We start from the raw sequence: 23,934 nt of genomic DNA, 5'->3' as shown, positions 1-23,934 counted from the left end.
TGTGATACAACTATATACAGTGTCATTGTGATTTGCTGACTCCTTCCTCCTCCGGGGGTTCCCCCCTCCAAACCTGGACTTCTCCCTCATTGGCAGTCAGTAGGCAAGGTTCAGTGGGATGATATGAGAGCGACTGTACAACTCCTTTACTGACCGGGAGCTTGAGTGCGAGTGAACCCTGCGGGGAGAGAAGAGGGATTAAGTGCAGCCACTATGTACCAATGTAAGACTGACTGAAGGAGTATATAACACTGCTCCTATGTACAAGAATATAACTACTATATTACTGCTATGTACAAGAATATAACTACTATAATACTGCCCCCTATGGACAAGAATATAACTACTATAATACTGCTATGTACAAGAATATAACTTACTATAATACTGCTCCTATGTACAAGAATATAACTACTATAATACTGCTCCTATGTACAAGAATATAACTACTATAATACTGCCTCCTATGTACAAGAATATAACTACTATAATACTACTCCTATGTACAAGAATATACCTACTATAATACTCCCTCCTATGTACAAGAATATAACTACTATAATACTGCTCCTATGTACAAGAATATAACTACTATAATACTGCTCCTATATACAAGAATATAACTACTATAATACTGCTCCTCTGTACAAGAATATAACTACTATAATACTACTCCTATGTACAAGAATATAACTACTATAATACTGTTCCTATGTACAAGAATATAACTACTATAATACTGCTCCTATGTACAAGAATATAACTACTATAATACTACCTCCTATGTACAAGAATATAACTACTATAATACTGCTCCTGTGTACAAGAATATAACTACTATAATACTACTCCTGTGTACAAGAATATAACTACTATAATACTGTTCCTGTGTACAAGAATATAACTACTATAATACTGCTCCTGTGTACAAGAATATAACTACTATAATACTGCTCCTGTGTACAAGAATATAACTACTATAATACTGCTCCTGTGTACAAGAATATAATTACTATAATACTGCTCCTGTGTACAAGAATATAACTACTATAATACTGCTCCTATGTACAAGAATATAACTACTATAATACTGCTCCTATGTACAAGAATATAACTACTATAATACTGCTCCTATATACAAGAATATAACTACTATAATACTACTCCTATGTACAGGAATATAACTACTATAATACTGCTCCTATGTACAAGAATATAACTACTATAATACTACTATGTACAAGAATATAACTACTATAATACTACTATGTACAAGAATATAACTACTATAATACTACCTCCTATGTACAAGAATATAACTGCTATAATACTGCTCCTATGTACAAGAATATAACTACTATAATACTGCTCCTATGTACAAGAATATAACTACTATAATACTACTATGTACAAGAATATAACTACTATAATACTGCTCCTATGTACAAGAATATAACTACTATAATACTACTATGTACAAGAATATAACTACTATAATACTGCTCCTATGTACAAGAATATAACTACTATAATACTACCTCCTATGTACAAGAATATAACTACTATAATACTACTCCTATGTACAAGAATATAACTATTATAATACTGCCCCTATGTACAAGAATATAACTACTATAATACTGCTCCTATGTACAAGAATATAACTACTATAATACTGCTCCTATGTACAAGAATATAACTACTATAATACTACCTCCTATATACAAGAATATAACTACTATAATACTACCTCCTATGTACAAGAATATAACTGCTATAATACTGCTCCTATATACAAGAATATAACTACTATAATACTGCTCCTATATACAAGAATATAACTACTATAATACTACTCCTATGTACAAGAATATAACTACTATAATACTGTCCTATGTACAAGAATATAACTACTATAATACTACCCCCTATGTACAAGAATATATCTATCATCCTTTCTCCATGGTCACTTCTAGCTGAGATTATGCTTATAGAGCAGCCACAACAAGCAGAGCTGCAGTGTAAAGCATTGTGTAAGGACAGATCTGGTAGTCTGAGTGACTGATGAGACAGATAGATGTCACAGATCTTATCGTCCATGAGACTTACACATCACTTATAGACCTCAGCTCACATGCTGCTTTGACTTTTAATCATACATAGAAACCACATAGTCGCAGGTAATCCTCTGAGTAGTGGTAAGCGAGTCCTCACCTCCACCAGGTCCCAGAAGCAGACTGTGCCGTCCTCGGAGCAGCTCACCACATGGGTGTCCTTCTCGCTGAGGCAGCTGTCCAGTTTATAGCTTGTGTTCTGGTGTCCGGAGTACCTGGTAGAGAATAAAGGGCAATGATCTGCAACTGGGCACGATTTGTAATACCTCCTGTACACCACTAGGTGTCACATAAATACGTGATGTATGAACACTATATACTGGTAATCCATCAGACATGGAAGCCGCACAACACACAGAGGATTCGGCTTGGAGCTTTCATGTATATAGACAACTTGGTGACCCGGCTCCATAAAACGGTAGAACTGAAGCAGCATTTTGGTGGATGTACAGGGTCCACCCACCTCGGGTTACAGGTCCTGCAGGTAATTCTGTGTTCTTTAAGGGGCTGTGCCATTATGGTCACTTATCTCCCATCCATAGGACAGGGAATCAGGTTTCTCAGTGATCAGGAGGACGGGGGAACTAAAAGACCCCTTGTGAATGGAGTGACAGTGACCGATGCTTTGGGTGTGCCAGGACTGTGATCTCCATCTTTGCCCGCAGCCCCATGGGTGTGAATGAAGCTCCGGTCATTCAATCTCTCCATTCATAACAGAGCTTTAAAGGGATACTATAATTGGATACCCTTTTTTTTCTAAATAACACGTAGGAATAGCCTTAAGAAAGACTATTCATCTCCTACCTTTAGATGTCTTCTCCGCGACGCCATTCGGTAGACATCCTGGTTTTCTTCAGTATGCAAATGAGTTCTCTCGCAGCACTGGGGGTGTCCCCAATGCTGTGAGAGAACTCTCCAGCGCCGTCTTCATCTTCTTCTGGAATGAAGATAGGATCCCTTTAAAGGGACTTTCGGTCCACCGTTCTCCTGATCACTGGGGGATGGGCAGTCAGACACTAATCGCCTATCTTGTTGACAACCCCTTTAAGTGTTAAAGTATATGTGACAGGTCCTGTAATGGCAGCCTGTACTCACTCTCCGAGCAGTTCTCCTGTGTCCTTATCCAGCAGGCGCAGACAGGAATCCAGTGATGAGGCCAAAAGACACTGCGAGTCCCGACTGAAGCTCACACATGTGATGGGACCTACAGGAGAGAACGACAGGGCACAAGAACGGTCACTAAAAACCAGAGCGTGACTAGCGATCCCCTGACCAGCAGACCTGGTGACATCCGCGCTATACGGTGTAGTGGCAGTGAGATCTCTGTACGAGGGCGGGCGGCACAATCACACAGCGGCTGATGGGAAATGAAAGCCCACTCACTGCCAACATAGTCTGCGCACATCTCTCCCGCCCGCAGGTCATAGCGCCGCAGGTTCCCATCCACAGACCTAGAGGGGACAAAGAAAAGTGACTGTGAGTGACAAGTGAGGGCGCAGCCAGGACATACGGCTAGAGGGAGGAGCCTGATAGTCGGCTCCACCTACTGGAGGGAGGAGCTATGTAACAAGCAAACTTGCTCCTCCCACCACAGGGCAATAAGTGTCAGCAGGGAGGAGCTATGGGACATGATTCTGCCCCTAATAAGTAAAGGTGACATGTATAGGAGGGAGGCGCTATATGACAATGAGGAGGCTCCTCCCATCATAGGGTTAAACAGATCATAAACCACAGAGTCCTAAAAACACACCCGGCCAGGATTTCGTGGTCCGACACTTTGATGCTGGAAATCCCATCCTTTGCTTCGTCCAGTATCTGTATCGCCTCCGGTCTACGGGATCGACAGTCCCAACACCTGATAGAGGAATCTATAGAACCTGACAGGACAGAACAGAGAGAATCAGGACTCTATAGGAGAGCTGTAGTGGCGGCCATATTATAGGTCACCCAGCTTTCCCAGAGACAGATGTGAATAATAAACGGCCGCAGAACTGAAGAGACGACATATAATAGTGTGCAGTGAGTGATCAGCTCCAGGGGTCACAGAGGACACGGGAGGCGTCAGAATGGGGAGGTGGGGGATGTAACGTGATAGAAGAGCAGAGGGTACCTGACATGATCACTGTGGCCTCCTCATTAAACTCCACACAATTCACTTTCTGCAGAGAGAGAGGAGAGTTGTCAGATGGCGACAGTGGAAAGGTTACCGCCGCGATGTCACAAAAGAGAAGCGGAGATGTCCCATCACTGTCAGACCGGCAGGCCGAAGAGACGACACATTCCTTACAAGGTTCTAAGACTGGTAAGTTGTGCCGGAGAGTCAGTAACACCAACCTGCAACTAAATGGTACAAAACAAGGTTTGGAGGCAGAACTCACCCCTGCGTGTCCACGGAACTTCCTGACCACCTGACCCTGCGCCACGTCCCACAGGATGACGGTTTTGTCTGAGCTGCAGGAGCAGATCTGGCTGTTGTCACATGACCTGTCAAGAGAGGGAACCTATGAAGCTCAGGCTGCGCACCAGGGGCCCGGGGCCCACAGTGAGAGAGAGAGGAGACTGTGTTTAACCAATGCTGGATCAGCAGGCCACTATGTACCAGACTAATATGTACACGTGGAGAGGGCGCTGCATCAGGGCTCGGTAGCAGAGATGAGCGAGTACTGTTCAGATCAGCCGATCCGAACAGCACGCTCGCATGAAAATGAATGGACGTAGCCGGCACGCGGGGGGTTAAGCGGCCGGCGTCAAAGCGGAAGTACCAGGTGCATCCATTCATTTCTATGGAGCGTGCTGTTCAGATCGGCTGATCCCAACAGTACTCGCTCATCTCTACTCGGTAGTAGAACCCCCAACATCCTCAGTATAACCAACTTCACACCTCTAAAATCCATCATGTCTGTTACTGGACCTTTACTCTGTGCTTCTGACCCCTTCCTCTCTGCTGCCCCCTATCTGTCCCCCGCTTCACTGGCTTCCAAACCATGTAAGAATAAAACTGCAACCACCACAGTAAGACCAGATCCTAAGCATCTCCCTCCTCCTGCTCTCTGTAATGTCACAGGACTTCTCTACAGCTGCCCCTGCCCTCTGGAGCCCCTTACCCCATTATAATTGCCCCTACCTCCTGTATTACTGCACAATCCCAAGGTTTCGGGGCAGCTTACTATCTGCAATTGTAAACTCCCATCTCTTCCCACCTGCTGAATGTACTATCCCCCCTCCATGTTTGTCTGTGGTTTCTTAAAGGGGTTTTCTCTGATTGTAATATTGATCACCTATCCTTAGGGTAAGTCATCAACTTGGCATATTTTTGGCACATCACTGCTCACCACTTTGTTGGATAGTGGGCAGAGTGGAGATGCCCCGGTCTGCCAGGTTTACTAAAACCCACACCAGAAAACTGGTAAAAGTTATAACACAAATCTACACCAGCCCCTGACCCAGATCTGCGTCCCGGGGCACCTACTGTCAGTTGTGGGCCTGGCGTAGACTCACCAGCCTTGATAAGTTCCCCCATTCAGTAAATGTTTTTACCTTTTGGCAAGTCTGTAATGTTTGATCCACCGAACGCAGCTAAACATAATATAATAGCGCCACACCTGTCCACTGGTTGTGTGTGGTATTGCAGCTCGGCCCCATTCACTTCAATGGAACAATTGAACTACAATACCAGACACAACTCATGGAAAGGGGAGGCGCTGTTTCTGGAGAAAGGCAGCCATGTTTTTCTAGTACCTGACAGCCCCTTATCAGTGAAGTCTGGACAGGCCGATATTGGATGTAAATCTCATCTTCTGTTCTATAATGACCGGCCCTCACTGGTTCAGTACAAGGATCAGTACATAGTAGTGTGAACAAGGCTCTGTGATCTCACTAATGGGTCCAGTATTTCCCGTACGGTAGTTACCCCGCTGCGTCCAGCACCTCGTATCCATGGCCGCTGTATGTCTTCAGCATGGTGCCCTTGTGCGGATTCCAGAGCTTCAGAGACTTGTCGCTGCCACACGTCATACAGTAGTTACCATCCACTGACAACACAAGGAGGGAGGAAATGATTACGTCACAAGGTGTCAGCCCCTCCCACCATAGGGTGACAGACAAGGGGGAGGAGCTATGTGATACGGTGTAAGACACTCCCACCACAGGGTGACAGACAAGAGGGAGGAGCTATTGGATACAGCGTAAGGCACTCCCACCACAGGGTAACAGACAAGGGGGAGGAGTTATGTGATACGATGTAAGGCACTCCCACCACAGGGTGACAGACAAGAGGGAGGAGCTATGTGATATGGTGTAAAGCAATCCCACCACAGGGTGACAGACAAGAGGGAGGAGTTATATGATAGAGTATAAGGCACTCACACCACAGGGCGACAGACAAGGGGGAGGAGCTATGTGATACGGTGTAAGGAACTCCCACCACAGGATGACAGACAAGATGGAGGAGCTATGTGAAACACAAGGCACTCCCACCACAGGACGGCAGACAAGAGGGAGGAGCTATGTGATATGGGGGGTAAGGCACTCCCACCACATGGTGACAGACAAGGGGGAGGAGCTATGTGATACGGTGTAAGGCACTCCCACCACAGGGTAACATACAAGGGGGAGGAGCTATGTGATACTGTGTAAGGCACTCCCACCACAGGGTAACATACAAGGGGGAGGAGCTATGTGATACGGTGTAAGGCACTCCCACCACAGGGAGACAGACAAGAGGGAGGAGCTGTGATACTGTGTAAGGCACTCCCACCACAGGGCGACCCAGACAAATGGAGTAACACTAATGCCCCACCTCAGGGTATCCCAGCGGGTATGAGGGTGTACTCACCATTGAAGCGCACGGCCCGCACTGCCCCCTGGTTACACACCAGTCTGCGCTGCAGGTATCGGGGGAGCTCTGGGGCTTTGGGTTTGGGTGCTGGGAAGGACATGGCGGCAGAAGCCCCTCACCCTGCAAAATACCATCACATATCACACACAGACCATAGACTCCATAGACCACCCAGCTGTCCTACAGTAAGGAGAGGCAATGCTGCAGGTAACATGATCACATGACTTGTCATTCAGGACTATGGGAGAGTGAGGTAATACTGATCACACTGGTAGTCACCCAGCTTTCTTGTATATCAGGAGGAGTCTAGGACAGCCTGGTGCACCATAGCTCACAGCGCAACCGCCATGCTGGGACTTGTAGTCCGTCACACAAGCTCACCCTCACTCACTGAGCTCCAGGGGCCGCAGAGGATTATGGGTCACACAGTCCAGAACGGAGCGCAGCGTGTGCAAGGTATGACGTCACGGGAAGGGGCGGGGCATCCCGACTTCACCACAAGACTCCCCTCTGCTTTCTGTTCTCCATCTGCATTTGCTCGGCTCCGCCTCCTCTATACAGCACAGGCCGAAACTCCGCCCTCCTGGAGAGGCCACGCCCCTTCCAGTGACATCACACCTACCTGGAGCAACTCCACTCTAGTCACGGCCCTCACGCCTATCCGGTCATGTGACCTTATGACGTCAGAAGCTCCTCACACACTAGAGTATTGAGACCCATGTCTCGTACGTTGCTTCGGGTTTTGAGGGACCTGAGCGGCTCCCAGGAGCCCGGTGATGTGGGAGCTGCAGAGTGTGGCCCACACGGACCTCCAGCGCTGATACTCGGGCCCCCGGGCTGCAGAATGAGCGGGCTTATGTTCATGGCGGCGGCTCTGGCGGCAGAGGAGGAGGGAGCGGTGCTGTACCTGTGCCCGGAGCCGCTACAGACTGTGCCCAAAGCGGGCAGGGCGGCCCGGGACCCCCTCATACTCAAGGTGCCTGCGAAAAGGCGGGAACGGGGCTGTGAGGAGAGGGGACATAATAAAATGATGGATTGTATAGTAAGCCGCGTATATGGTAACAACCAATCAGAGCGCGGCTTCCATTCTCCCGGTGCGGGTGTGGGTACATAAGCTGAGCTCTGATTGGTGGACTTAGCCATGGTCATAATGTTCTGTCCATCACTGGTCCATCGTCCTTAACAGACTTAAAGGGGTTGTCCACTTTGAATTACACTTCAGACTATGGCCGCATTGGGCACAATTTATTATTCCTTCTACACCAGATTTCTGCTGTAAAAGGTATAAAAAGTCACATTTTTTTGCCCAAATTGTCGGTTTGTTTGAGAAATCGCAGTTTCGCTTCTGTGAAAAGTGGCGACGCCATCGGCCCAGGCAGATATATAATTTATGCCATCAATTTTGTATAAATGATGTGGGAATTGGTCGGAACGAAACTGCCGGATGATTCTTACGAGATTCGCCAAAATATAGTTTAAAAGGGACGTGACCTATATCATCACATGAATCGTAATGGAGATACAAGGCCGGATTAATCGCCATTTTTGATCCATACTCGCCCAGCCCTAGACATGAGTATCGATGAACTATCTTTAGGGTAGATCATCACTATCAGATTGGTGAGAGTCTGATACTGATCACGTGTCAGTGAGCGCTGACCTTTACCAGTCACATGGTCTATTTGCAGTTCAGTCCCATTCGAGTGAATGGGGATGAGCTGCAGTACCGAGCACATACACCAATGTATGTGCAATATACTGTGCTTGACCATCAGGGAAGAGGACACGGCCTTTACCCAAATGCTGTGGACATGTCGATCTGCTGATGTGATGACATACGATCAGGATAGGTCATAATCATTAAATCAAAAAACCCTTTAAGTACAACACTATAGGGCAGATTTCTGAAGACTGGTGTTACTCATGCCAGTCTTTATTGCTCCAGCATCGGCGGATTTCTGGCATAAACTCTGTGATATCTGGATGGTCCAGCCTGTGCTGTGGTGTCCATGTGACTAAAACTAAACCCTTATGACTTTCCCTGACGTAGACTACTTTACATGATCATTCTGTGCCCTCTACAGACGTGGTTGACACCCCCCAACCACTATGACATCCACATACGGTTATAAGACATGAGCAAAAGGTGACCCCCCCCCCCCCCCCCCAGGACTCTATACAAGTGAATGGGAAAGTGCCATGATAGTAGTGCAGCCATCTCTCCACCTGAGCTGTTACTATAACTTAGAAGGTGGTGCCTTTTGTAACGTTTTCAGACTGCTCAGTACACCATGTAGTGCGTTATTGCGACTTCGCTCCCATTCAGTAGTATGTAGGGTGGACTATGTGTAGACAGAGCAATGTAAACATTGATGAGGCCACGGCAGTCATGTCCCTTTCCAAAAGTTCATTATAGGGGTTGCCAATCTCATCAATAACCATCAGTATCCTGACTCTGGAGGACCATTGACCCTTAGGCCTCATGCACATGACGGAGTAAGCAGTGCGATCGGGGGTCTATGCTCCATATCGTTCTGATAATACAGCAGGTTCCATCCTGCTTTACGTTAATAGATTGAAATCCACCCCATTGAAATCACTGGGGAACAGAGGGCTCTCAGATGTCATCTAAGTGCATTCCGTTAAAAGATTTGGACCTCCCTGCCCCCCCCCCCCCCAGTTATGTGCATTAAAGCTTCATTTCTGCTAACATTTGATCCATGTAATGTTCCAGATCATAAATGTCACTGTCGCTGGTCTTCTTGTGGCTAAAGTGCCGAGATTAGTGTTGAAGGCAGTTTTAAGGGAAAATCCCCTTTATCCAGCTCTCTCTTCCCCTCTCCTAGTAGAAGTCCCAGCATGATCTATATACTGAATGGATCAACAAACTGACATTGTCTTTTTATCTCCTTGCAGCAAATCCGCTTTGTGTATCCCCCTTCTATAAAGGAGCTTCTTAAGTTCTTCTCCTCACTTCATCTAATATCTCCAACTCCTTCCCTCATCCTGGTTGATGGTCTGGAGCGATACCTGACAACCATGTGTAGCCTTCAAGATGGAGCTCATATCTCAGCACTGATGTTGGACTCTGTGTCCCACTTTCGCTGTGGCCTATTAGTGTCTGCAACACCAAACTCTGAGGGGGCTGATGGGTTGTTTCCGGCTGTCGAAAGGTATTTTCCAAACCAGTTCTTGGTGTATCGCGAACTGTCACCTGAGGGGAAGACGCAAGTGTTTAAGATGAGCTTCAAGTCTCCAAGACCACAGTGGAACCTGCACATCGAGGAAGATGGGAGCGTAAGGATCAGTCCTTGTATTACCAAAGGGGACCAGTGTCCCGATAAACAGGACTAAGATGAGCCATGTGACCATTTTGTTTTCAGAGAATTTTTATTTTGTGATATATATACATTTATTTTTTTAATAAGAAATTGGTAAATAATAAAAACCTTGACATACTGGATGACTAGGGGTCCTCTCTTGTGTGGTGGTAATTTTCTACCTTGGTCAAAGAACTGCGTAGAATTGAAAAGGTCAAGTACAAGGACAACTACTAATAGAGGCCATTACAGTGCCCATAAGGGCTGTCACACAGACTCCCCCTACCCTGAATGGTATCTAACAGCGCAGTCCTCCTCACTTCTCATTTTTTTTAGTTATCTGTGAGTCAGTCTTCACTGTAGAATAGGTATTATATTAATTAAAGGGATCCTATCTTTCAAATGTTTTTTCTAACTAACACGTAGGAATAGCCTTAAGAAAGTCTATTCTTCTCCTACCTTTAGATGTCTTCTCCGCGCCGCCGTTCGCTTGAAATCCTGGTTTTTGACGGTATGTAAATGAGTTCTTTTGCAGAACAGGGGGTGTCCCCAATGCTGCCAGAGAACTCTCCAGCGCTCCTCCATCTTCTTCTGGAACGAGGTCTTCACCGTGTCTTCTGGCGGTGGCTTCTAGGGCAAAGCCGACTGTGCATGCCTGTAGCCACAAGAAAACGGCCGCTTACGCCGGCTGTGTAAGCGGCCACAAGAAAACCGAGATTTCTTGCGAACGGTGACGCGGAGAAGACATCTAAAGGTAAGAGAGGAATAGACTTTCTAAAGGCTATTCCTACGTGTGATCGGCAAAAAATGTGATTTACAGAATCCCTTTACAGATGACCTTTCACCTCCTGGGGCACATGCGGTTTTATACTCTGCTAGAAAGCCGACAGTGCGCCGAATTCACTGCAGGCAGGGAAAACAAAAATCTAATTTGTGGCAAAATTATAAAAACATGAGAGCTATGAAGGTAGCCAGAAGTCAACAGAATTCTCCTCAAGCAGAGTTCAGGGGGATTGAGCAAGCTACAGTGTTGGCCCGAAGTACTGGCACCCCTGCAATTCTGTCAGATAATACTCGGTGTCTTCCAGAAAATGATTACAAGCACAAACTCTTTGGTAATATCTTTATTTATTTTGCTTGCAATGAAAAAAACACAAAAGAGAATGAAAAAAAAGTCAAATCATTGATCATTTTACACAAAACTCCAAAACTGGTCCGGACAGAAGTATTGGCCCCCTCAGCCTAATACTTGGTAGCACAACCTTTAGAGACAATAACTGCGCACCACCGCTTCCGGTAACCAGCAATGAGTTTCTTACAAGGCTCTGCTGGAATCTTAGACCCTTCTTCTTTGGCTCCTGCTCGCGGTCCCCCCTGAGATGTGAAGGGGGCCTTCTCCAAACTGCCACCAAGAGATCTCTCCTCCTCCCCCACAGGTGTTCTATGGGATTCAGGGCTGGACTCATTGCTGCCGCTCCCCCAGCCTAACATATATGTGTGGTGTTATTTTACGTCACTTCTATTCATAATTGTTTGCACTTCAATTTCTAAATGACTCCAGGGCGCCCCCTACAGACTACAATGGGGTTTGTACAGGCAGTTTCTTCTAGTCCTGTCAGCAGTGACTGAGGCGGCTCCATGTCGGTTCTTCTCCCCCCAGTCCAGGCCCCTCACTGGTCTGTAATGGAGTCACTGGCCGCTGCAGCCTGCACACAGCCCAGTGACCCGCATAACTGAGGCTGGCGAACGATCACGTGATCCTACACACGCTCCGCTGTAAACAATACCACGTGGTAGGCAGCACTTCCGGCTTACGTGGACCCTAGACTTCCGGTCCCGGCGCCGGAAGTTCTCTGATCAGCCGGAGATTAGTCTTTAGTCCACCGAGGACAGGGCAGACATGACAGGCAACAGCGCGAACGACCCCAGGAGGCCGGGCAAGGTGCAGAGGTGAGGTGCTGACAGATGACAGGGCAGTACTGAGGAAGGGGGCGCTGCTGAGTCAGGATGAGACCTATAGAGATGAATAGAGGGGTCATGGACAACCATGAGGTCAAGCAGGGTATTACATGTACAGTGAGGGCGCTCAGCACAGAGACCAGACACCCAGATACTGAGACAGCTGCTGTGTGGCCCCCAGTACGAGGATGGGGGAGGGGGGTCATTGCCACAACACAACCATCCTCATGTCCATCAGTTATGGTGAGGCAGCCATAGGCGACAGGCTCAGAGCGCTCTATGTGTGAGGTCCTCACCGCACGGTATTTTAGGTTTTGTCCAGGGGACGTCCTGCTACAGAGACCCCCTAATATTGCCTAATCCACAGGACTGTGCCGGGATCCTGACACCCCGCTAGGTCCAGAGTGTGCGGGCGGCCATCACAAGTCTATGGGGCTCTCCTGATGTCAGGGGGGAGAAGGTGCGGGCTGTTGTTTTTCGGTATGCTTAATAGCGAGTCAGTTATGTAAGTTAGGGTTGGGGGGGAGGGTAGCTGTCAGTAGAGCCAGTGTCTGACAGCTGTCTAAGATGTATGGCCAGTCATAGTAGTCATACACACTATACTTGTCCAGCTGATGGCGCTCTCTCTCCTGATTCCCCCAATACATGCACACTCAGTCAGCCAAGCTTAGGCTTCCATTAGATAGAGGTGACAGATGCTTCTGGTGGATTACCTCCTCTGAGAGCAGATGGCTTGGGTCAGCTATGTCTTACACCATATAGATATAGACCTATCCTGTACACATTAGAACAGGAGTTGGATGAACCTCCGACTCTCCAGCTGCTGTGGAACTACAACTCCCAGCATGCTCCATTCACTTCCATGGGAGTTCCAAGAACAGCAGAGCAAGTATGCATGCTGGGAGTTGTAGTTGTGCAAAAGCTGGAGAGCCGAGGTTCCCTACCCCTGCATTAGAAGGACAGCGTATGTCACTGATGGGGTCTTATAGTGAGACTGACACGATACTAATGTCTTGTCTTAGGGAACAGTCACACTACCATTGTGAACATCTGCTGCTCTCATCTGTCATAGGTTGAAAGCAACAGAATTTTACAGTGATGGGGTGAAGGTAAGACATAGAGGCTGGGGTCTGTCTGCAATCCCCCCATGTAAATCATATGCCGGGCACTTTCTTCAGTAGTTTACTTTTGTACAGGGAGGGAGAGTTTTGCATGTAGGACTTTTTCTTCTATTGTAAAAAAAACCTGATGGAAGTCAGTGCTCCTCATGTTGTTAAATGCAGATGGACACCAGACGGAGGGGGCTCGCCTTCATTCTTCCATTAATGTCCTTTGCTCTCATCGTATGACTGATCAGAGCAATAGACATTAATACTGGCAATGTGAACTTACCCTTAAACAGCTTTCCCAGGACTTCCATATTGATGACTTATTGCAGCTCACATGAATGGGACTGTGCTGGTGCTGAACTATGTGAACAACGAACCAGTCTTCACTGACTACATTGAGCTGATCTGTTGGTGTCCCTAATGCTGGATAACTATCGATCAGACATTGTAAATCATGACGACCTGTCCTAAGGATGAGTTGTCAGTATGTAAGTCCTGGAAACCCCCTTTAAGCCAGACCCTTATCTATAACAGCTGCTTCACCGGGGCTGTATACTGTAAACGAGTGGCCGTACTCTTCACAGAGCGCAATGGTCTGGTGCCATATTCACCACTGAATAGCTGGTATCCTTTGTATCAGCGCAGGTCGGCCTATGGGCAGATGCGCTCTATGATGCGGCCCCCGCTGAAGCAGCTGTTATGTGTCAGGATAAGAATCCAGGCTTCCTTTAGATGATGTGTAATCCCTCCGATCTCTGTATATAGGAGATACATAATCCAGCGGTGACCTGGCTATTCCAGGAATAGTGCAGAACTCTATACAGCGTGCAAGGCCTCTGGTATTAAAGCCCCTCGCCGCTGATCTCCTGCTGTTATGTCCGCCGTGAGTCACCAGTCCCAGGATTATCTTCCTTGTCAGACCTCCACTGTTTGCGAGGACATCTTAGGTCAAGACTGAAATTCAAGGCTCTGATATAACCTGATATCATCTTCCTTAAAGGGACAGTAAAGCGAAAGACTAGTGCCTGTTTCTTCCCTGCTACCCTGGTTTTAGCATCTCGTCCCCCATGATCACTGCTCCGCCACACATCTGCAGTCCTAAGGACCTATAGAGAAGTTTACATCCATATGTCTCTCATAGCTCCTCTTATTAGCAGGCCCTTTAGGGTGACTGGTCCTTTATATTATGTGATCTATAGCGTCTTTTATCTCTTTCTAAGTCCCATGTTGGATAAGTTTAAAGACCCCGACTACATTACCACAGGGCCCCGCAGCCAGCACCTTGTAGCGATACCTGTTTCTCAAGCCTCTTGTAGTTCCATTCCTTCACAGATAGGTGGCAGTGTTGTATAGAGATCATGAGCGGTTCCTCCAGCCTCATCATTGACTCTTATCTTCTGAGTCTTACATGACTAATGTCCTCCATGTCTGTCTCTTTTATCCAGGTATAAGCCTCCCACCTCGGAAAACTCGCCCACCCTGGATGACCCAACCCCAGATTACATGAACCTCTTGGGAATGATCTTCAGTATGTGTGGTCTGATGCTTAAGGTGAGGCCTGCACGTTACCAGTTTATCGTTGTACTCCAATATCTCTATCAGATCTATAGAATTGATTGAATCAATGTGTGATGTGTGGGGTTCTGACACCCAGACTCGGTACAGATCAGCTGTTATAGCAGTCTCTGGGTGCTGGAAGCTGTTATAGGACCGGCAGTGCTGCAATTCTTTGGACCCAGTGCCGTACAGTGGACGAGACTACACACACTCTACAGCCACTTGTAGCGTTGGCAACCCAAGGCTGCTAGAACTGCTGATCTGTGTGGGGTCCGGGTGTCAGACCCCGACACATCCCATATTGATAACCTATCCAATGGATCAGTCATCAGTATGACAAATTAGTTTGTGGCTGGAAAACCCCTTTAAGGTATACACCCTAATTTGTTTAGAACTTCATTGGTTTCCAGATGTGGTGGAACTCCAACTCTCAACGTGTGACACAGAAGACATTCACATGGAAAAATGATCTCTCCCATCATCCTCTGGGTGTCACTGGTCTGAATCATTGGCTAGGACTGTATAATCTATTCTATACTGGTCTGAGTGGTCGGCGTCACACACAGACTCCATGCCTGCTGGTTGCCTTTGCATAGTCAGGGGGCGCAACTGCCATATAGAGGGTTTGTACAAATTAGAGCAAGCTGTACAGCTGATTGGCTAAAGGGGATCACATGATCTGCTTCTTGATGTTTTTAGTTCTGGATGTCATCCTTTATCAGCTCATTGATGATGGGGCCGCCAGGGCATGCTGACAGTACTCTCATAAGCAATGTGGGCAGACCATTGATGTGTGGGCTGGACACGTCCACTATACATGGCTGGTATCCTATAGTGATGTCTGTAACCGCCTGTTCTGTGTTTTGCAGCTGAAGTGGTGCGCCTGGATCGCCGTCTACTGCTCATTTATCAGCTTTGCAAATTCTCGAAGTTCTGAAGACACCAAGCAAATGATGAGCAGCTTCATGTGAGTCTGATGGAGGGGGCACAGGCGGAACGTCCATTGAAGACTGATGTTCTGGAGCGGGCATTGACAACCTTCAATGTTCTAGCTGTTGCGACACTATAACTCCCAGCATGCACACTTGCTGTGGTTTTCCAGTGACTGGAGCATGCTGGGGGTTGTAGTTTTGTAGGCCCCGATGTCTGGAGCTTCACTTTAATAAGCCTCTTCCTCTTCTTGCAGGTTATCTATTTCTGCAGTCGTCATGTCCTATCTACAGAACCCACAGCCCATGTCTCCTCCGTGGTGACCCCGGCTCTCACCCTGATGGTTGTCATTGTGAAGGGTTTCCTGCGTCTCACCACTGTCTGTTATTAGAAGGAATAAACACTGAGGGTTGTAATACGTCCTGACTCTTATTTCATGTCTATTAAAGGGGTGTTCTGGCCAAAAGCAAATGTCACCTGCATCTGCTGGATAGGGGATAACTGCTAGAGCGATGGCCGTTCTCACAGGCAGGATAGAATACAACATGATGATCACTTAAAGTTTGGTAAGGGGTCTGAACAGTTAGACCACCACTGATCAAGGGAACAGGGGAAGTGTCGAAGTTACACAGCCCCTGACCACTCCGTCCCCCACCAGTAGAGGATAACTTCTTAAGACTGATCTACCCCTTAAAGCTGTGCCAGCACTTCTAAGTACCCCCTAGTGTGAGATCTATCCATACTCTGTGCAGCTGCCAATAACAGGGTGGGCTACGGTGTGGAGACCTCTGAAAAAATGGGAGACGGTAGATGGGCACATCGCTGTCAGATACATATGTCACATATACCCCATCCCATGTCACAAAGTCAGGGGTCTAAGAAATGAGCTGTAAGATCTCAGATGCAGTTCCAAAAATGGGGTTGTAGTCCAGCTTTCCTGAAGTCCTGCATGGCACCTTTGTACAATTCTGCATTTCCTATGAGATGGTATAACTAGGTAACCCCTGCGGGCCGTGCTGTGCTTAGGCCTCTTATGGAGGGGATTGAATTCTAGTAGAGATGAGCAAACACTGTTCAGATCAGCCGTTCCGAACAGCACGCTCCCATAGAAATGAATGGAAGCACCTGTGACGCCGGCCGGCCGCCAGCAAAGTGTACGTGCCAGGTGCTTCCATTCATTTCTATGGGAGCGTGCTGTTCAGAACGGCTGATCCGAACAGTGTTCGCCCATCTCTAAATTCTAGCAATGGATCTTCTAGTAACTCTTGAGTATGGAAGGCTTCAGGGGCCGGGGTTGGCCATTGTCGGCCGAGTCTCCTGACAGTTTTGGGTGTTTTACAGTTAGACTTAAGAAATGTCAGAAGATAAGTGCAAGAGACAGGAAACCTGCACGAAGACGAGAAGAACTAGACAGATGTACACCGCGTAATCTACTGTATCTATACACTGCACACTGGTGGAATTGCAGAATATATCTGTGTGCAGATGTAGCAGAGCTGAGAATGCTACCGCTGTGGTTTATACACGCCGCCATTTCCTGTGATACCTCCAGTCTCAGGTGGGATATCTCAGACAGAAAGTGAACGGTCCGTTCTTAGTGGAAGAAGGAAACATGAATAAGTGTAAAGATCCAGGTAACTGTGACAAGGAAGATGTGCAGATGACTGGGTCAGAGCACCGCCATAGTGGCATGTCTTCTGGTACCTACTAAGAGTGGTAGGTATATAGCAGAACACCGCAGAAGACCTGCCACTATGGCGGTGCGCTGACCCAGTCATCTGGACGTCACCATTGTCACAGGTACCCAGATCTTTACGCTTACTCATGTTTCTTTCTGTCTGATATATCTCACCTCAGACAGGGGCTATCCCAGGTTATGTACAGACCAAGTAACTACCTTTATGGCAGCGCTGCCCCCTAATGGCCATGGTATCTTTCAGCAGGATAATACGACAGCCACACTGAAAAAATACCCAGTAATGAGGATCATGACAAAGACTATACTATGTACTGTATGCTATGTACTATAATCAGCAATGGCTAACTTATGACACGTTTCACAGGTGACACGCAATGCCATGGTAGCTGACATGCAACGCAGTGCCGTGCTATGTCAGTTTTCAGCGCTGACAAGCAACACAGTGCCGTCTGTAGCGCTGACAGGGGGATGTTTAGAGGTGAACGGGGGGTGCTTACGCTCACATCTTAGGCTCGGGCTCCATTAACAGCTCTTTGCATGGTAGGGCCGCTGCTGTGATGTCTGCAGCGGCCCTGCTGAGATCGTGTACATGCGCAGTGACTGGTCGGCGCACACAGCTGTCCTGTAATGACTGGAGCCAGAGAGGCGAGTGGAAGAGTCTCCCATTCAGCGCCCTGATGGGCTGTGTAGCGGGACAGTGCTCTACCCACCGCTCACCTCTCTGGCTCAGTGTCAGCCACCAGAACAATGCTCACAGAACGTGCGGACAACAGCGCCCTGCAGAGATCACAGCAACAGGTCAGAACAAGGTCATGATACAGACACCGGATACAAATCTGGAATGATATGTGTTTGCTTTAATAAATACAATACATGTACGGCAAATAATATGTTATTAGAGTTACAAACGTCACAAAATGATGAATTTTCTAGAGGTGACACAACACACGAGTCACCCTGGGTTGTTTTTTTTTTTTTTTACAAATTTTGACACACTAAGGGCTCATTCACATCTGCGTTCTGCTCTCCGTACTTGAGGTTTCCGTTTCCTGCATAAAACTGAGCAGGATACGGAAACCTGCAGGATTCTCTCTCACCCATTTATTTGAATGGGTGAGAGAGATGTCCGGCCGTGAGCGGCGGTGAGTGTTTTGCGCTCTCCGCCACGAAACCGGGTTTTATAATCTGGACACAGAGTCGGACATGCAGTACTCTGTGTCCGGATTTAAAAAAACGGTTTCGCAGCGGAGAGCATAAAACGCTCACCGCCGCTCAGGGCCGGACCCGGTCTGTGGTTTCCGTCTTCTGGCATGCAGAAAACGGAAAGCACAGAACGGAAGGCTGAACACAGGTGTGAACCTAGCGTCTGCCGAAAAGGTTGGCCATCACTGTGCTATATACTATGTACTGTATTCTGTATACTATGTACTGTATGTTATGTACTATATTCTGTATACTGAATACTGTAATATACTGTATACTATGTATTATATACATAGTATATAATATATACTATGCACTACTACATATACTGTACACTATGTACTATATACTGCATAATAAGCAGTACTGTATTGTATATTGTATACTATGTACTACTATATTGTACAGTATGTACAAGTTAATCTATGCTATATACTATACTATATAAAATAATCCTTTAATAGTCCCACTGTATTGTATACAAAGCACTACTGTATACTATATACTTTATACAAAGCACTACTGTATACTATGTACTTTATATTGAGCACAACTGTATACTATGTACTCTGTACTACTGTATATACTGTACACTATGTACTATATACTGTATACTATGTACTATATACTGTACACTATGTACTATATACTGTATACTATGTACTATATACTGTATATTATGTACTATATACTGTACACTATGTACTATATACTGTACACTATGTACTATATACTGTACACTATGTACTATATACTGTATACTATGTACTATATACTGTATACTATGTACTATATACTGTACACTATGTACTATATACTGTATACTATGTACTATATACTGTATATTATGTACTATATACTGTACACTATGTACTATATACTGTACACTATGTACTATATACTGTACACTATGTACTATATACTGTATACTATGTACTATATACTGTATACTATGTACTATATACTGTACACTATGTACTATATACTGTATACTATGTACTATATACTGTATACTATGTACTATATACTGTATATTATGTACTATATACTACTGTATATACTGTATACTATGTAGTATATACTGTATACTATGTAGTATATACTGTATACTATGTACTATATACTGTACACTATGTACTATATACTGTACACTATGTACTATATACTGTCTGTATACTATGTACTATATACTGTACACTATGTACTATATACTGTATATTATGTACTATATACTACTGTATATACTGTATACTATGTAGTATATACTGTACACTATGTACTATATACTGTACACTATGTACTATATACTGTACACTATGTACTATATACTGTCTGTACACTATGTACTATATACTACTGTATGTGTATATACTCTACTCTGTACTATATACTGTATATTATGTACTATATACTGTAGCCCGTTCCTACCAGGCGGGGCAGATATTTCCGGTGATTGCTATTTGCTGCTTCTGTAGAGAAGTCGGCATTAACCCTACAGTGTCAGCCCCGGTGGTCGGTAGATCACATGACCGCAGACAGTTATTCTATTGGGTGGCGGGTTGTATGGGGCGTGTCCGGTGACAGATCACATGACAGTGTGTTGCTCCCGCAGCGGTGCAGAGTACAGAGAGCAGCGGGATGGAGAGCGGCGGGTACCGGGGGCTGCTCGTAGTATTACTGCTGGCGGGAGTGCACCGGGGCAACGGCTGCGGCCCGGACGTGAGTGACAACATCTAGTGATAAGTTACCGGCTATTCACTGAAACGGGAAGAGAAGTGTCTGCCGGTGTACATTACAGTGTACTGGAGGAGAGGAGAGGGTGCAGTGTACTGGAGGGGGAGGAGAGGGGTGCAGTGTACTGGAGGAGAGGAGAGGGTGCAGTGTACTGGAGGAGGGGAGAGGGGGTGCAGTGTACTGGGGGAGAGGGGGTGCAGTGTACTGGAGGAGAGGAGGGGGTGCAGTGTACTGGAGGAGAGGGGTGCAGTGTACTGGAGGGGGAGGAGAGGGGTGCAGTGTACTGGAGGAGAGGAGAGGGTGCAGTGTACTGGAGGGGGAGGAGAGGGGTGCAGTGTACTGGAGGAGAGGAGGGGGTGCAGTGTACTGGAGGGGGAGGAGAGGGGTGCAGTGTACTGGAGGGGGAGGAGAGGGGTGCAGTGTACGAGAGGAGAGGGTGCAGTGTACTGGAGGAGAGGGGTGCAGTGTACTGGAGGGGGAGGAGAGGGGTGCAGTGTACTGGAGGAGAGGAGATGGGTGCAGTGTACTGGAGGGGGAGGAGAGGGGTGCAGTGTACTGGAGGAGGGGGTGCAGTGTACTGGAGGGAGAGGAGGGGGTGCAGTGTACTGGAGGAGAGGGTGCAGTGTACTGGAGGAGAGGAGAGGGTGCAGTGTACTGGAGGGGGAGGAGAGGGGTGCAGTGTACTGGAGGAGAGGGGTGCAGTGTACTGGAGGAGAGGAGAGGGTGCAGTGTACTGGAGGAGAGGAGGGGGTGCAGTGTACTGGAGGAGAGGAGGGGGTGCAGTGTACTGGAGGGGGAGGAGAGGGGTGCAGTGTACTGGAGGAGAGGAGGGGGTGCAGTGTACTGGAGGAGAGGAGAGGGTGCAGTGTACTGGAGGAGGGGAGAGGGGGTGCAGTGTACTGGAGGAGGGGGTGCAGTGTACTGGAGGGGGAGGAGAGGGGTGCAGTGTACTGGAGGGGGAGGAGAGGGGTGCAGTGTACTGGAGGAGAGGAGAGGGTGCAGTGTACTGGAGGGGGAGGAGAGGGGTGCAGTGTACTGGAGGAGGAGGAGAGGAGTGCAGTGTACTGGAGGAGGGGGTGCAGTGTACTGGAGGAGAGGAGGGGAGAGGGTGCAGTGTACTGGAGGAGGGGAGAGGGGGTGCAGTGTACTGGAGGAGGGGGTGCAGTGTACTGGAGGAGAGGAGAGGGTGCAGTGTACTGGAGGAGGGGAGAGGGGGTGCAGTGTACTGGAGGAGGGGGTGCAGTGTACTGGAGGGGGAGGAGAGGGGTGCAGTGTACTGGAGGAGGGGGTGCAGTGTACTGGAGGAGAGGAGGGGGTGCAGTGTACTGGAGGAGAGGGGTGCAGTGTACTGGAGGGGGAGGAGAGGGGTGCAGTGTACTGGAGGAGGGGGTGCAGTGTACTGGAGGAGAGGAGGGGGTGCAGTGTACTGGAGGAGAGGGTGCAGTGTACTGGAGGAGAGGAGAGGGTGCAGTGTACTGGAGGAGAGGAGGGGGTGCAGTATACTGGAGGAGAGGAGGGGGTGCAGTGTACTGGAGGAGAGGAGGGGGTGCAGTGTACTGGAGGGGGAGGAGAGGGGTGCAGTGTACTGGAGGAGAGGAGGGGGCGCAGTGTACTGGAGGGGGAGGAGAGGGGTGCAGTGTACTGGAGGGGGAGGAGAGGGGTGCAGTGTACTGGAGGAGAGGAGAGGGTGCAGTGTACTGGAGGAGAGGGGTGCAGTGTACTGGAGGAGAGGGGAGGGTGCAGTGTACTGGAGGGGGAGGAGAGGGGTGCAGTGTACTGGAGGAGAGGAGATGGGTGCAGTGTACTGGAGGAGAGGAGGGGGTGCAGTGTACTGGAGGAGAGGAGGGGGTGCAGTGTACTGGAGGGGGAGGAGAGGGGTGCAGTGTACTGGAGGAGGGGGTGCAGTGTACTGGAGGAGAGGAGGGGGTGCAGTGTACTGGAGGAGAGGGTGCAGTGTACTGGAGGAGAGGAGAGGGTGCAGTGTACTGGAGGGGAGGAGAGGGGTGCAGTGTACTGGAGGAGAGGAGAGGGTGCAGTGTACTGGAGGAGAGGAGAGGGTGCAGTGTACTGGAGGGGGAGGAGAGGGGTGCAGTGTACTGGAGGAGAGGAGGGGGTGCAGTGTACTGGAGGAGAGGAGGGGGTGCAGTGTACTGGAGGGGGAGGAGAGGGGTGCAGTGTACTGGAGGGGGAGGAGAGGGGTGCAGTGTACTGGAGGAGAGGAGGGGGTGCAGTGTACTGGAGGAGAGGAGGGGGTGCAGTGTACTGGAGGAGAGGAGGGGGTGCAGTGTACTGGAGGGGGAGGAGAGGGGTGCAGTGTACTGGAGGGGGAGGAGAGGGGTGCAGTGTACTGGAGGAGAGGAGGGGGTGCAGTGTACTGGAGGGGGAGGAGGGGGGTGCAGTGTACTGGAGGAGGGGGTGCAGTGTACTGGAGGGGGAGGAGAGGGGTGCAGTGTACTGGAGGAGAGGAGATGGGTGCAGTGTACTGGAGGAGAGGAGAGGGGTGCAGTGTACTGGAGGGGGAGGAGAGGGGTGCAGTGTACTGGAGGGGGAGGAGAGGGGTGCAGTGTACTGGAGGAGAGGAGGGGGTGCAGTGTACTGGAGGAGAGGAGGGGGTGCAGTGTACTGGAGGAGAGGAGGGGGTGCAGTGTACTGGAGGGGGAGGAGAGGGGTGCAGTGTACTGGAGGAGAGGAGGGGGTGCAGTGTACTGAAGGAGAGGAGGGGGTGCAGTGTACTGGAGGAGAGGATGGGGTGTAGTGTACTGGAGGAGAGGAGGGGGTGCAGTGTACTGGAGGAGAGGAGAGGGGTGCAGTGTACTGGAGGGGGAGGAGAGGGGTGCAGTGTACTGGAGGGGGAGGAGGGGGTGCAGTGTACTGGAGGGGGAGGAGGGGGTGCAGTGTACTGGAGGGGGAGGAGGGGGTGCAGTGTACTGGAGGGGGTGCAGTGTACTGGAGGAGAGGAGAAGGTGCAGTGTACTGGAGGGGGAGGTGAGGGGTGCAGTGTACTGGAGGAGGGGGGTGCAGTGTACTGGAGGAGAGGAGAGGGTGCAGTGTACTGGAGGAGGGGTGCAGTGTATTGGAGGAGAGGAGAGGGTGCAGTGTACTGGAGGAGAGGAGAGGGGTGCAGTGTACTGGAGGAGAGGCGAGGGTGCAGTGTACTGGAGGAGAGGAGAGAGTGCAGTGTACTGGAGGAGAGGAGAGGGGTGCAGTGTACTGGAGGAGAGGAGATGGTGCAGTGTACTGGAGGAGAGGAGAGGGTGCAGTGTACTGGAGGAGAGGAGAGGGTGCAGTGTACTGGAGGAGAGGAGAGGGTGCAGTGTACTGGAGGAGAGGAGAGGGTGCAGTGTACTGGAGGAGAGGAGAGGGTGCAGTGTACTGGAGGGGGAGGAGAGGGGTGCAGTGTACTGGAGGAGAGGAGGGGGTGCAGTGTACTGGAGGAGAGGAGGGGGTGCAGTGTACTGGAGGAGAGGAGGGG

At 48.6% G+C, this 23,934-nt stretch overlaps 4 protein-coding genes across 4 annotated transcripts in view; 3 read left to right on the top strand and 1 right to left on the bottom strand.

Annotated features, from left to right (window-relative positions):
- On the bottom strand, window positions 1-7,415 carry WDR83 (WD repeat domain 83). The gene is made up of 10 exons (XM_075276053.1): window positions 7,333-7,415; window positions 6,949-7,071; window positions 6,025-6,145; window positions 4,493-4,598; window positions 4,225-4,273; window positions 3,865-3,991; window positions 3,498-3,565; window positions 3,210-3,318; window positions 2,215-2,329; window positions 1-178 (listed from the first exon to the last, which is right to left on the bottom strand). The coding sequence occupies exons 2-10, from the start codon at window positions 7,049-7,051 to the stop codon at window positions 23-25; spliced, it is 954 nt and encodes a 317-aa protein (XP_075132154.1). The 5' UTR covers window positions 7,052-7,071; window positions 7,333-7,415; the 3' UTR covers window positions 1-22.
- Window positions 7,416-7,663: 248 nt separating this feature from the next.
- Window positions 7,664-10,316, top strand: SWSAP1 (SWIM-type zinc finger 7 associated protein 1). Its single transcript, XM_075276052.1, has 2 exons — window positions 7,664-7,927; window positions 9,868-10,316. The coding sequence occupies exons 1-2, from the start codon at window positions 7,670-7,672 to the stop codon at window positions 10,303-10,305; spliced, it is 696 nt and encodes a 231-aa protein (XP_075132153.1). The 5' UTR covers window positions 7,664-7,669; the 3' UTR covers window positions 10,306-10,316.
- Window positions 10,317-12,094: 1,778 nt separating this feature from the next.
- WDR83OS (WD repeat domain 83 opposite strand) lies at window positions 12,095-16,244 on the top strand. Its single transcript, XM_075276051.1, has 4 exons — window positions 12,095-12,221; window positions 14,785-14,890; window positions 15,766-15,863; window positions 16,083-16,244. The coding sequence occupies exons 1-4, from the start codon at window positions 12,172-12,174 to the stop codon at window positions 16,147-16,149; spliced, it is 321 nt and encodes a 106-aa protein (XP_075132152.1). The 5' UTR covers window positions 12,095-12,171; the 3' UTR covers window positions 16,150-16,244.
- Window positions 16,245-20,348: 4,104 nt separating this feature from the next.
- The window catches only part of MAN2B1 (mannosidase alpha class 2B member 1), a 41,338-nt gene continuing 37,752 nt past the window's right edge, over window positions 20,349-23,934 (top strand). The window contains exon 1 of the mRNA XM_075272521.1: window positions 20,349-20,447. Coding sequence (XP_075128622.1) covers window positions 20,367-20,447 — 81 coding nt within the window. The 5' untranslated portion in view covers window positions 20,349-20,366. The remainder of the gene's footprint in view (window positions 20,448-23,934) is intronic.

Source organism: Leptodactylus fuscus, chromosome 5 (assembly GCF_031893055.1).
Source record: "Leptodactylus fuscus isolate aLepFus1 chromosome 5, aLepFus1.hap2, whole genome shotgun sequence".
NCBI lineage: Eukaryota > Metazoa > Chordata > Amphibia > Anura > Leptodactylidae > Leptodactylus > Leptodactylus fuscus.
Note: the sequence above shows the minus strand (reverse complement) of the source record. Positions and strands in the feature narration are given on the sequence as shown.

Bases quoted from the DNA above. Each gene is read 5' to 3' on its own strand.
- WDR83OS (XM_075276051.1), top strand. From the start codon at position 12,172: ATGACAGGCAACAGCGCGAACGACCCCAGGAGGCCGGGCAAGGTGCAG. The intron at 12,222-14,784 runs GTGAGGTGCTGA...TCTTTTATCCAG, and splicing joins AGGCCGGGCAAGGTGCAGAG to GTATAAGCCTCCCACCTCGG. The intron at 14,891-15,765 runs GTGAGGCCTGCA...TGTGTTTTGCAG, and splicing joins TGTGTGGTCTGATGCTTAAG to CTGAAGTGGTGCGCCTGGAT.
- SWSAP1 (XM_075276052.1), top strand. From the start codon at position 7,670: ATGTCTCGTACGTTGCTTCGGGTTTTGAGGGACCTGAGCGGCTCCCAG. The intron at 7,928-9,867 runs GTGCCTGCGAAA...ATCTCCTTGCAG, and splicing joins GGGACCCCCTCATACTCAAG to CAAATCCGCTTTGTGTATCC.
- WDR83 (XM_075276053.1), bottom strand. From the start codon at position 7,051: ATGTCCTTCCCAGCACCCAAACCCAAAGCCCCAGAGCTCCCCCGATAC. The intron at 4,599-6,024 runs GTAACTACCGTA...CTCTCTTGACAG, and splicing joins GAGGTGCTGGACGCAGCGGG to GTCATGTGACAACAGCCAGA. The intron at 2,330-3,209 runs GTGAGTACAGGC...ATTCTCTACCAG, and splicing joins ACAGGAGAACTGCTCGGAGA to GTACTCCGGACACCAGAACA.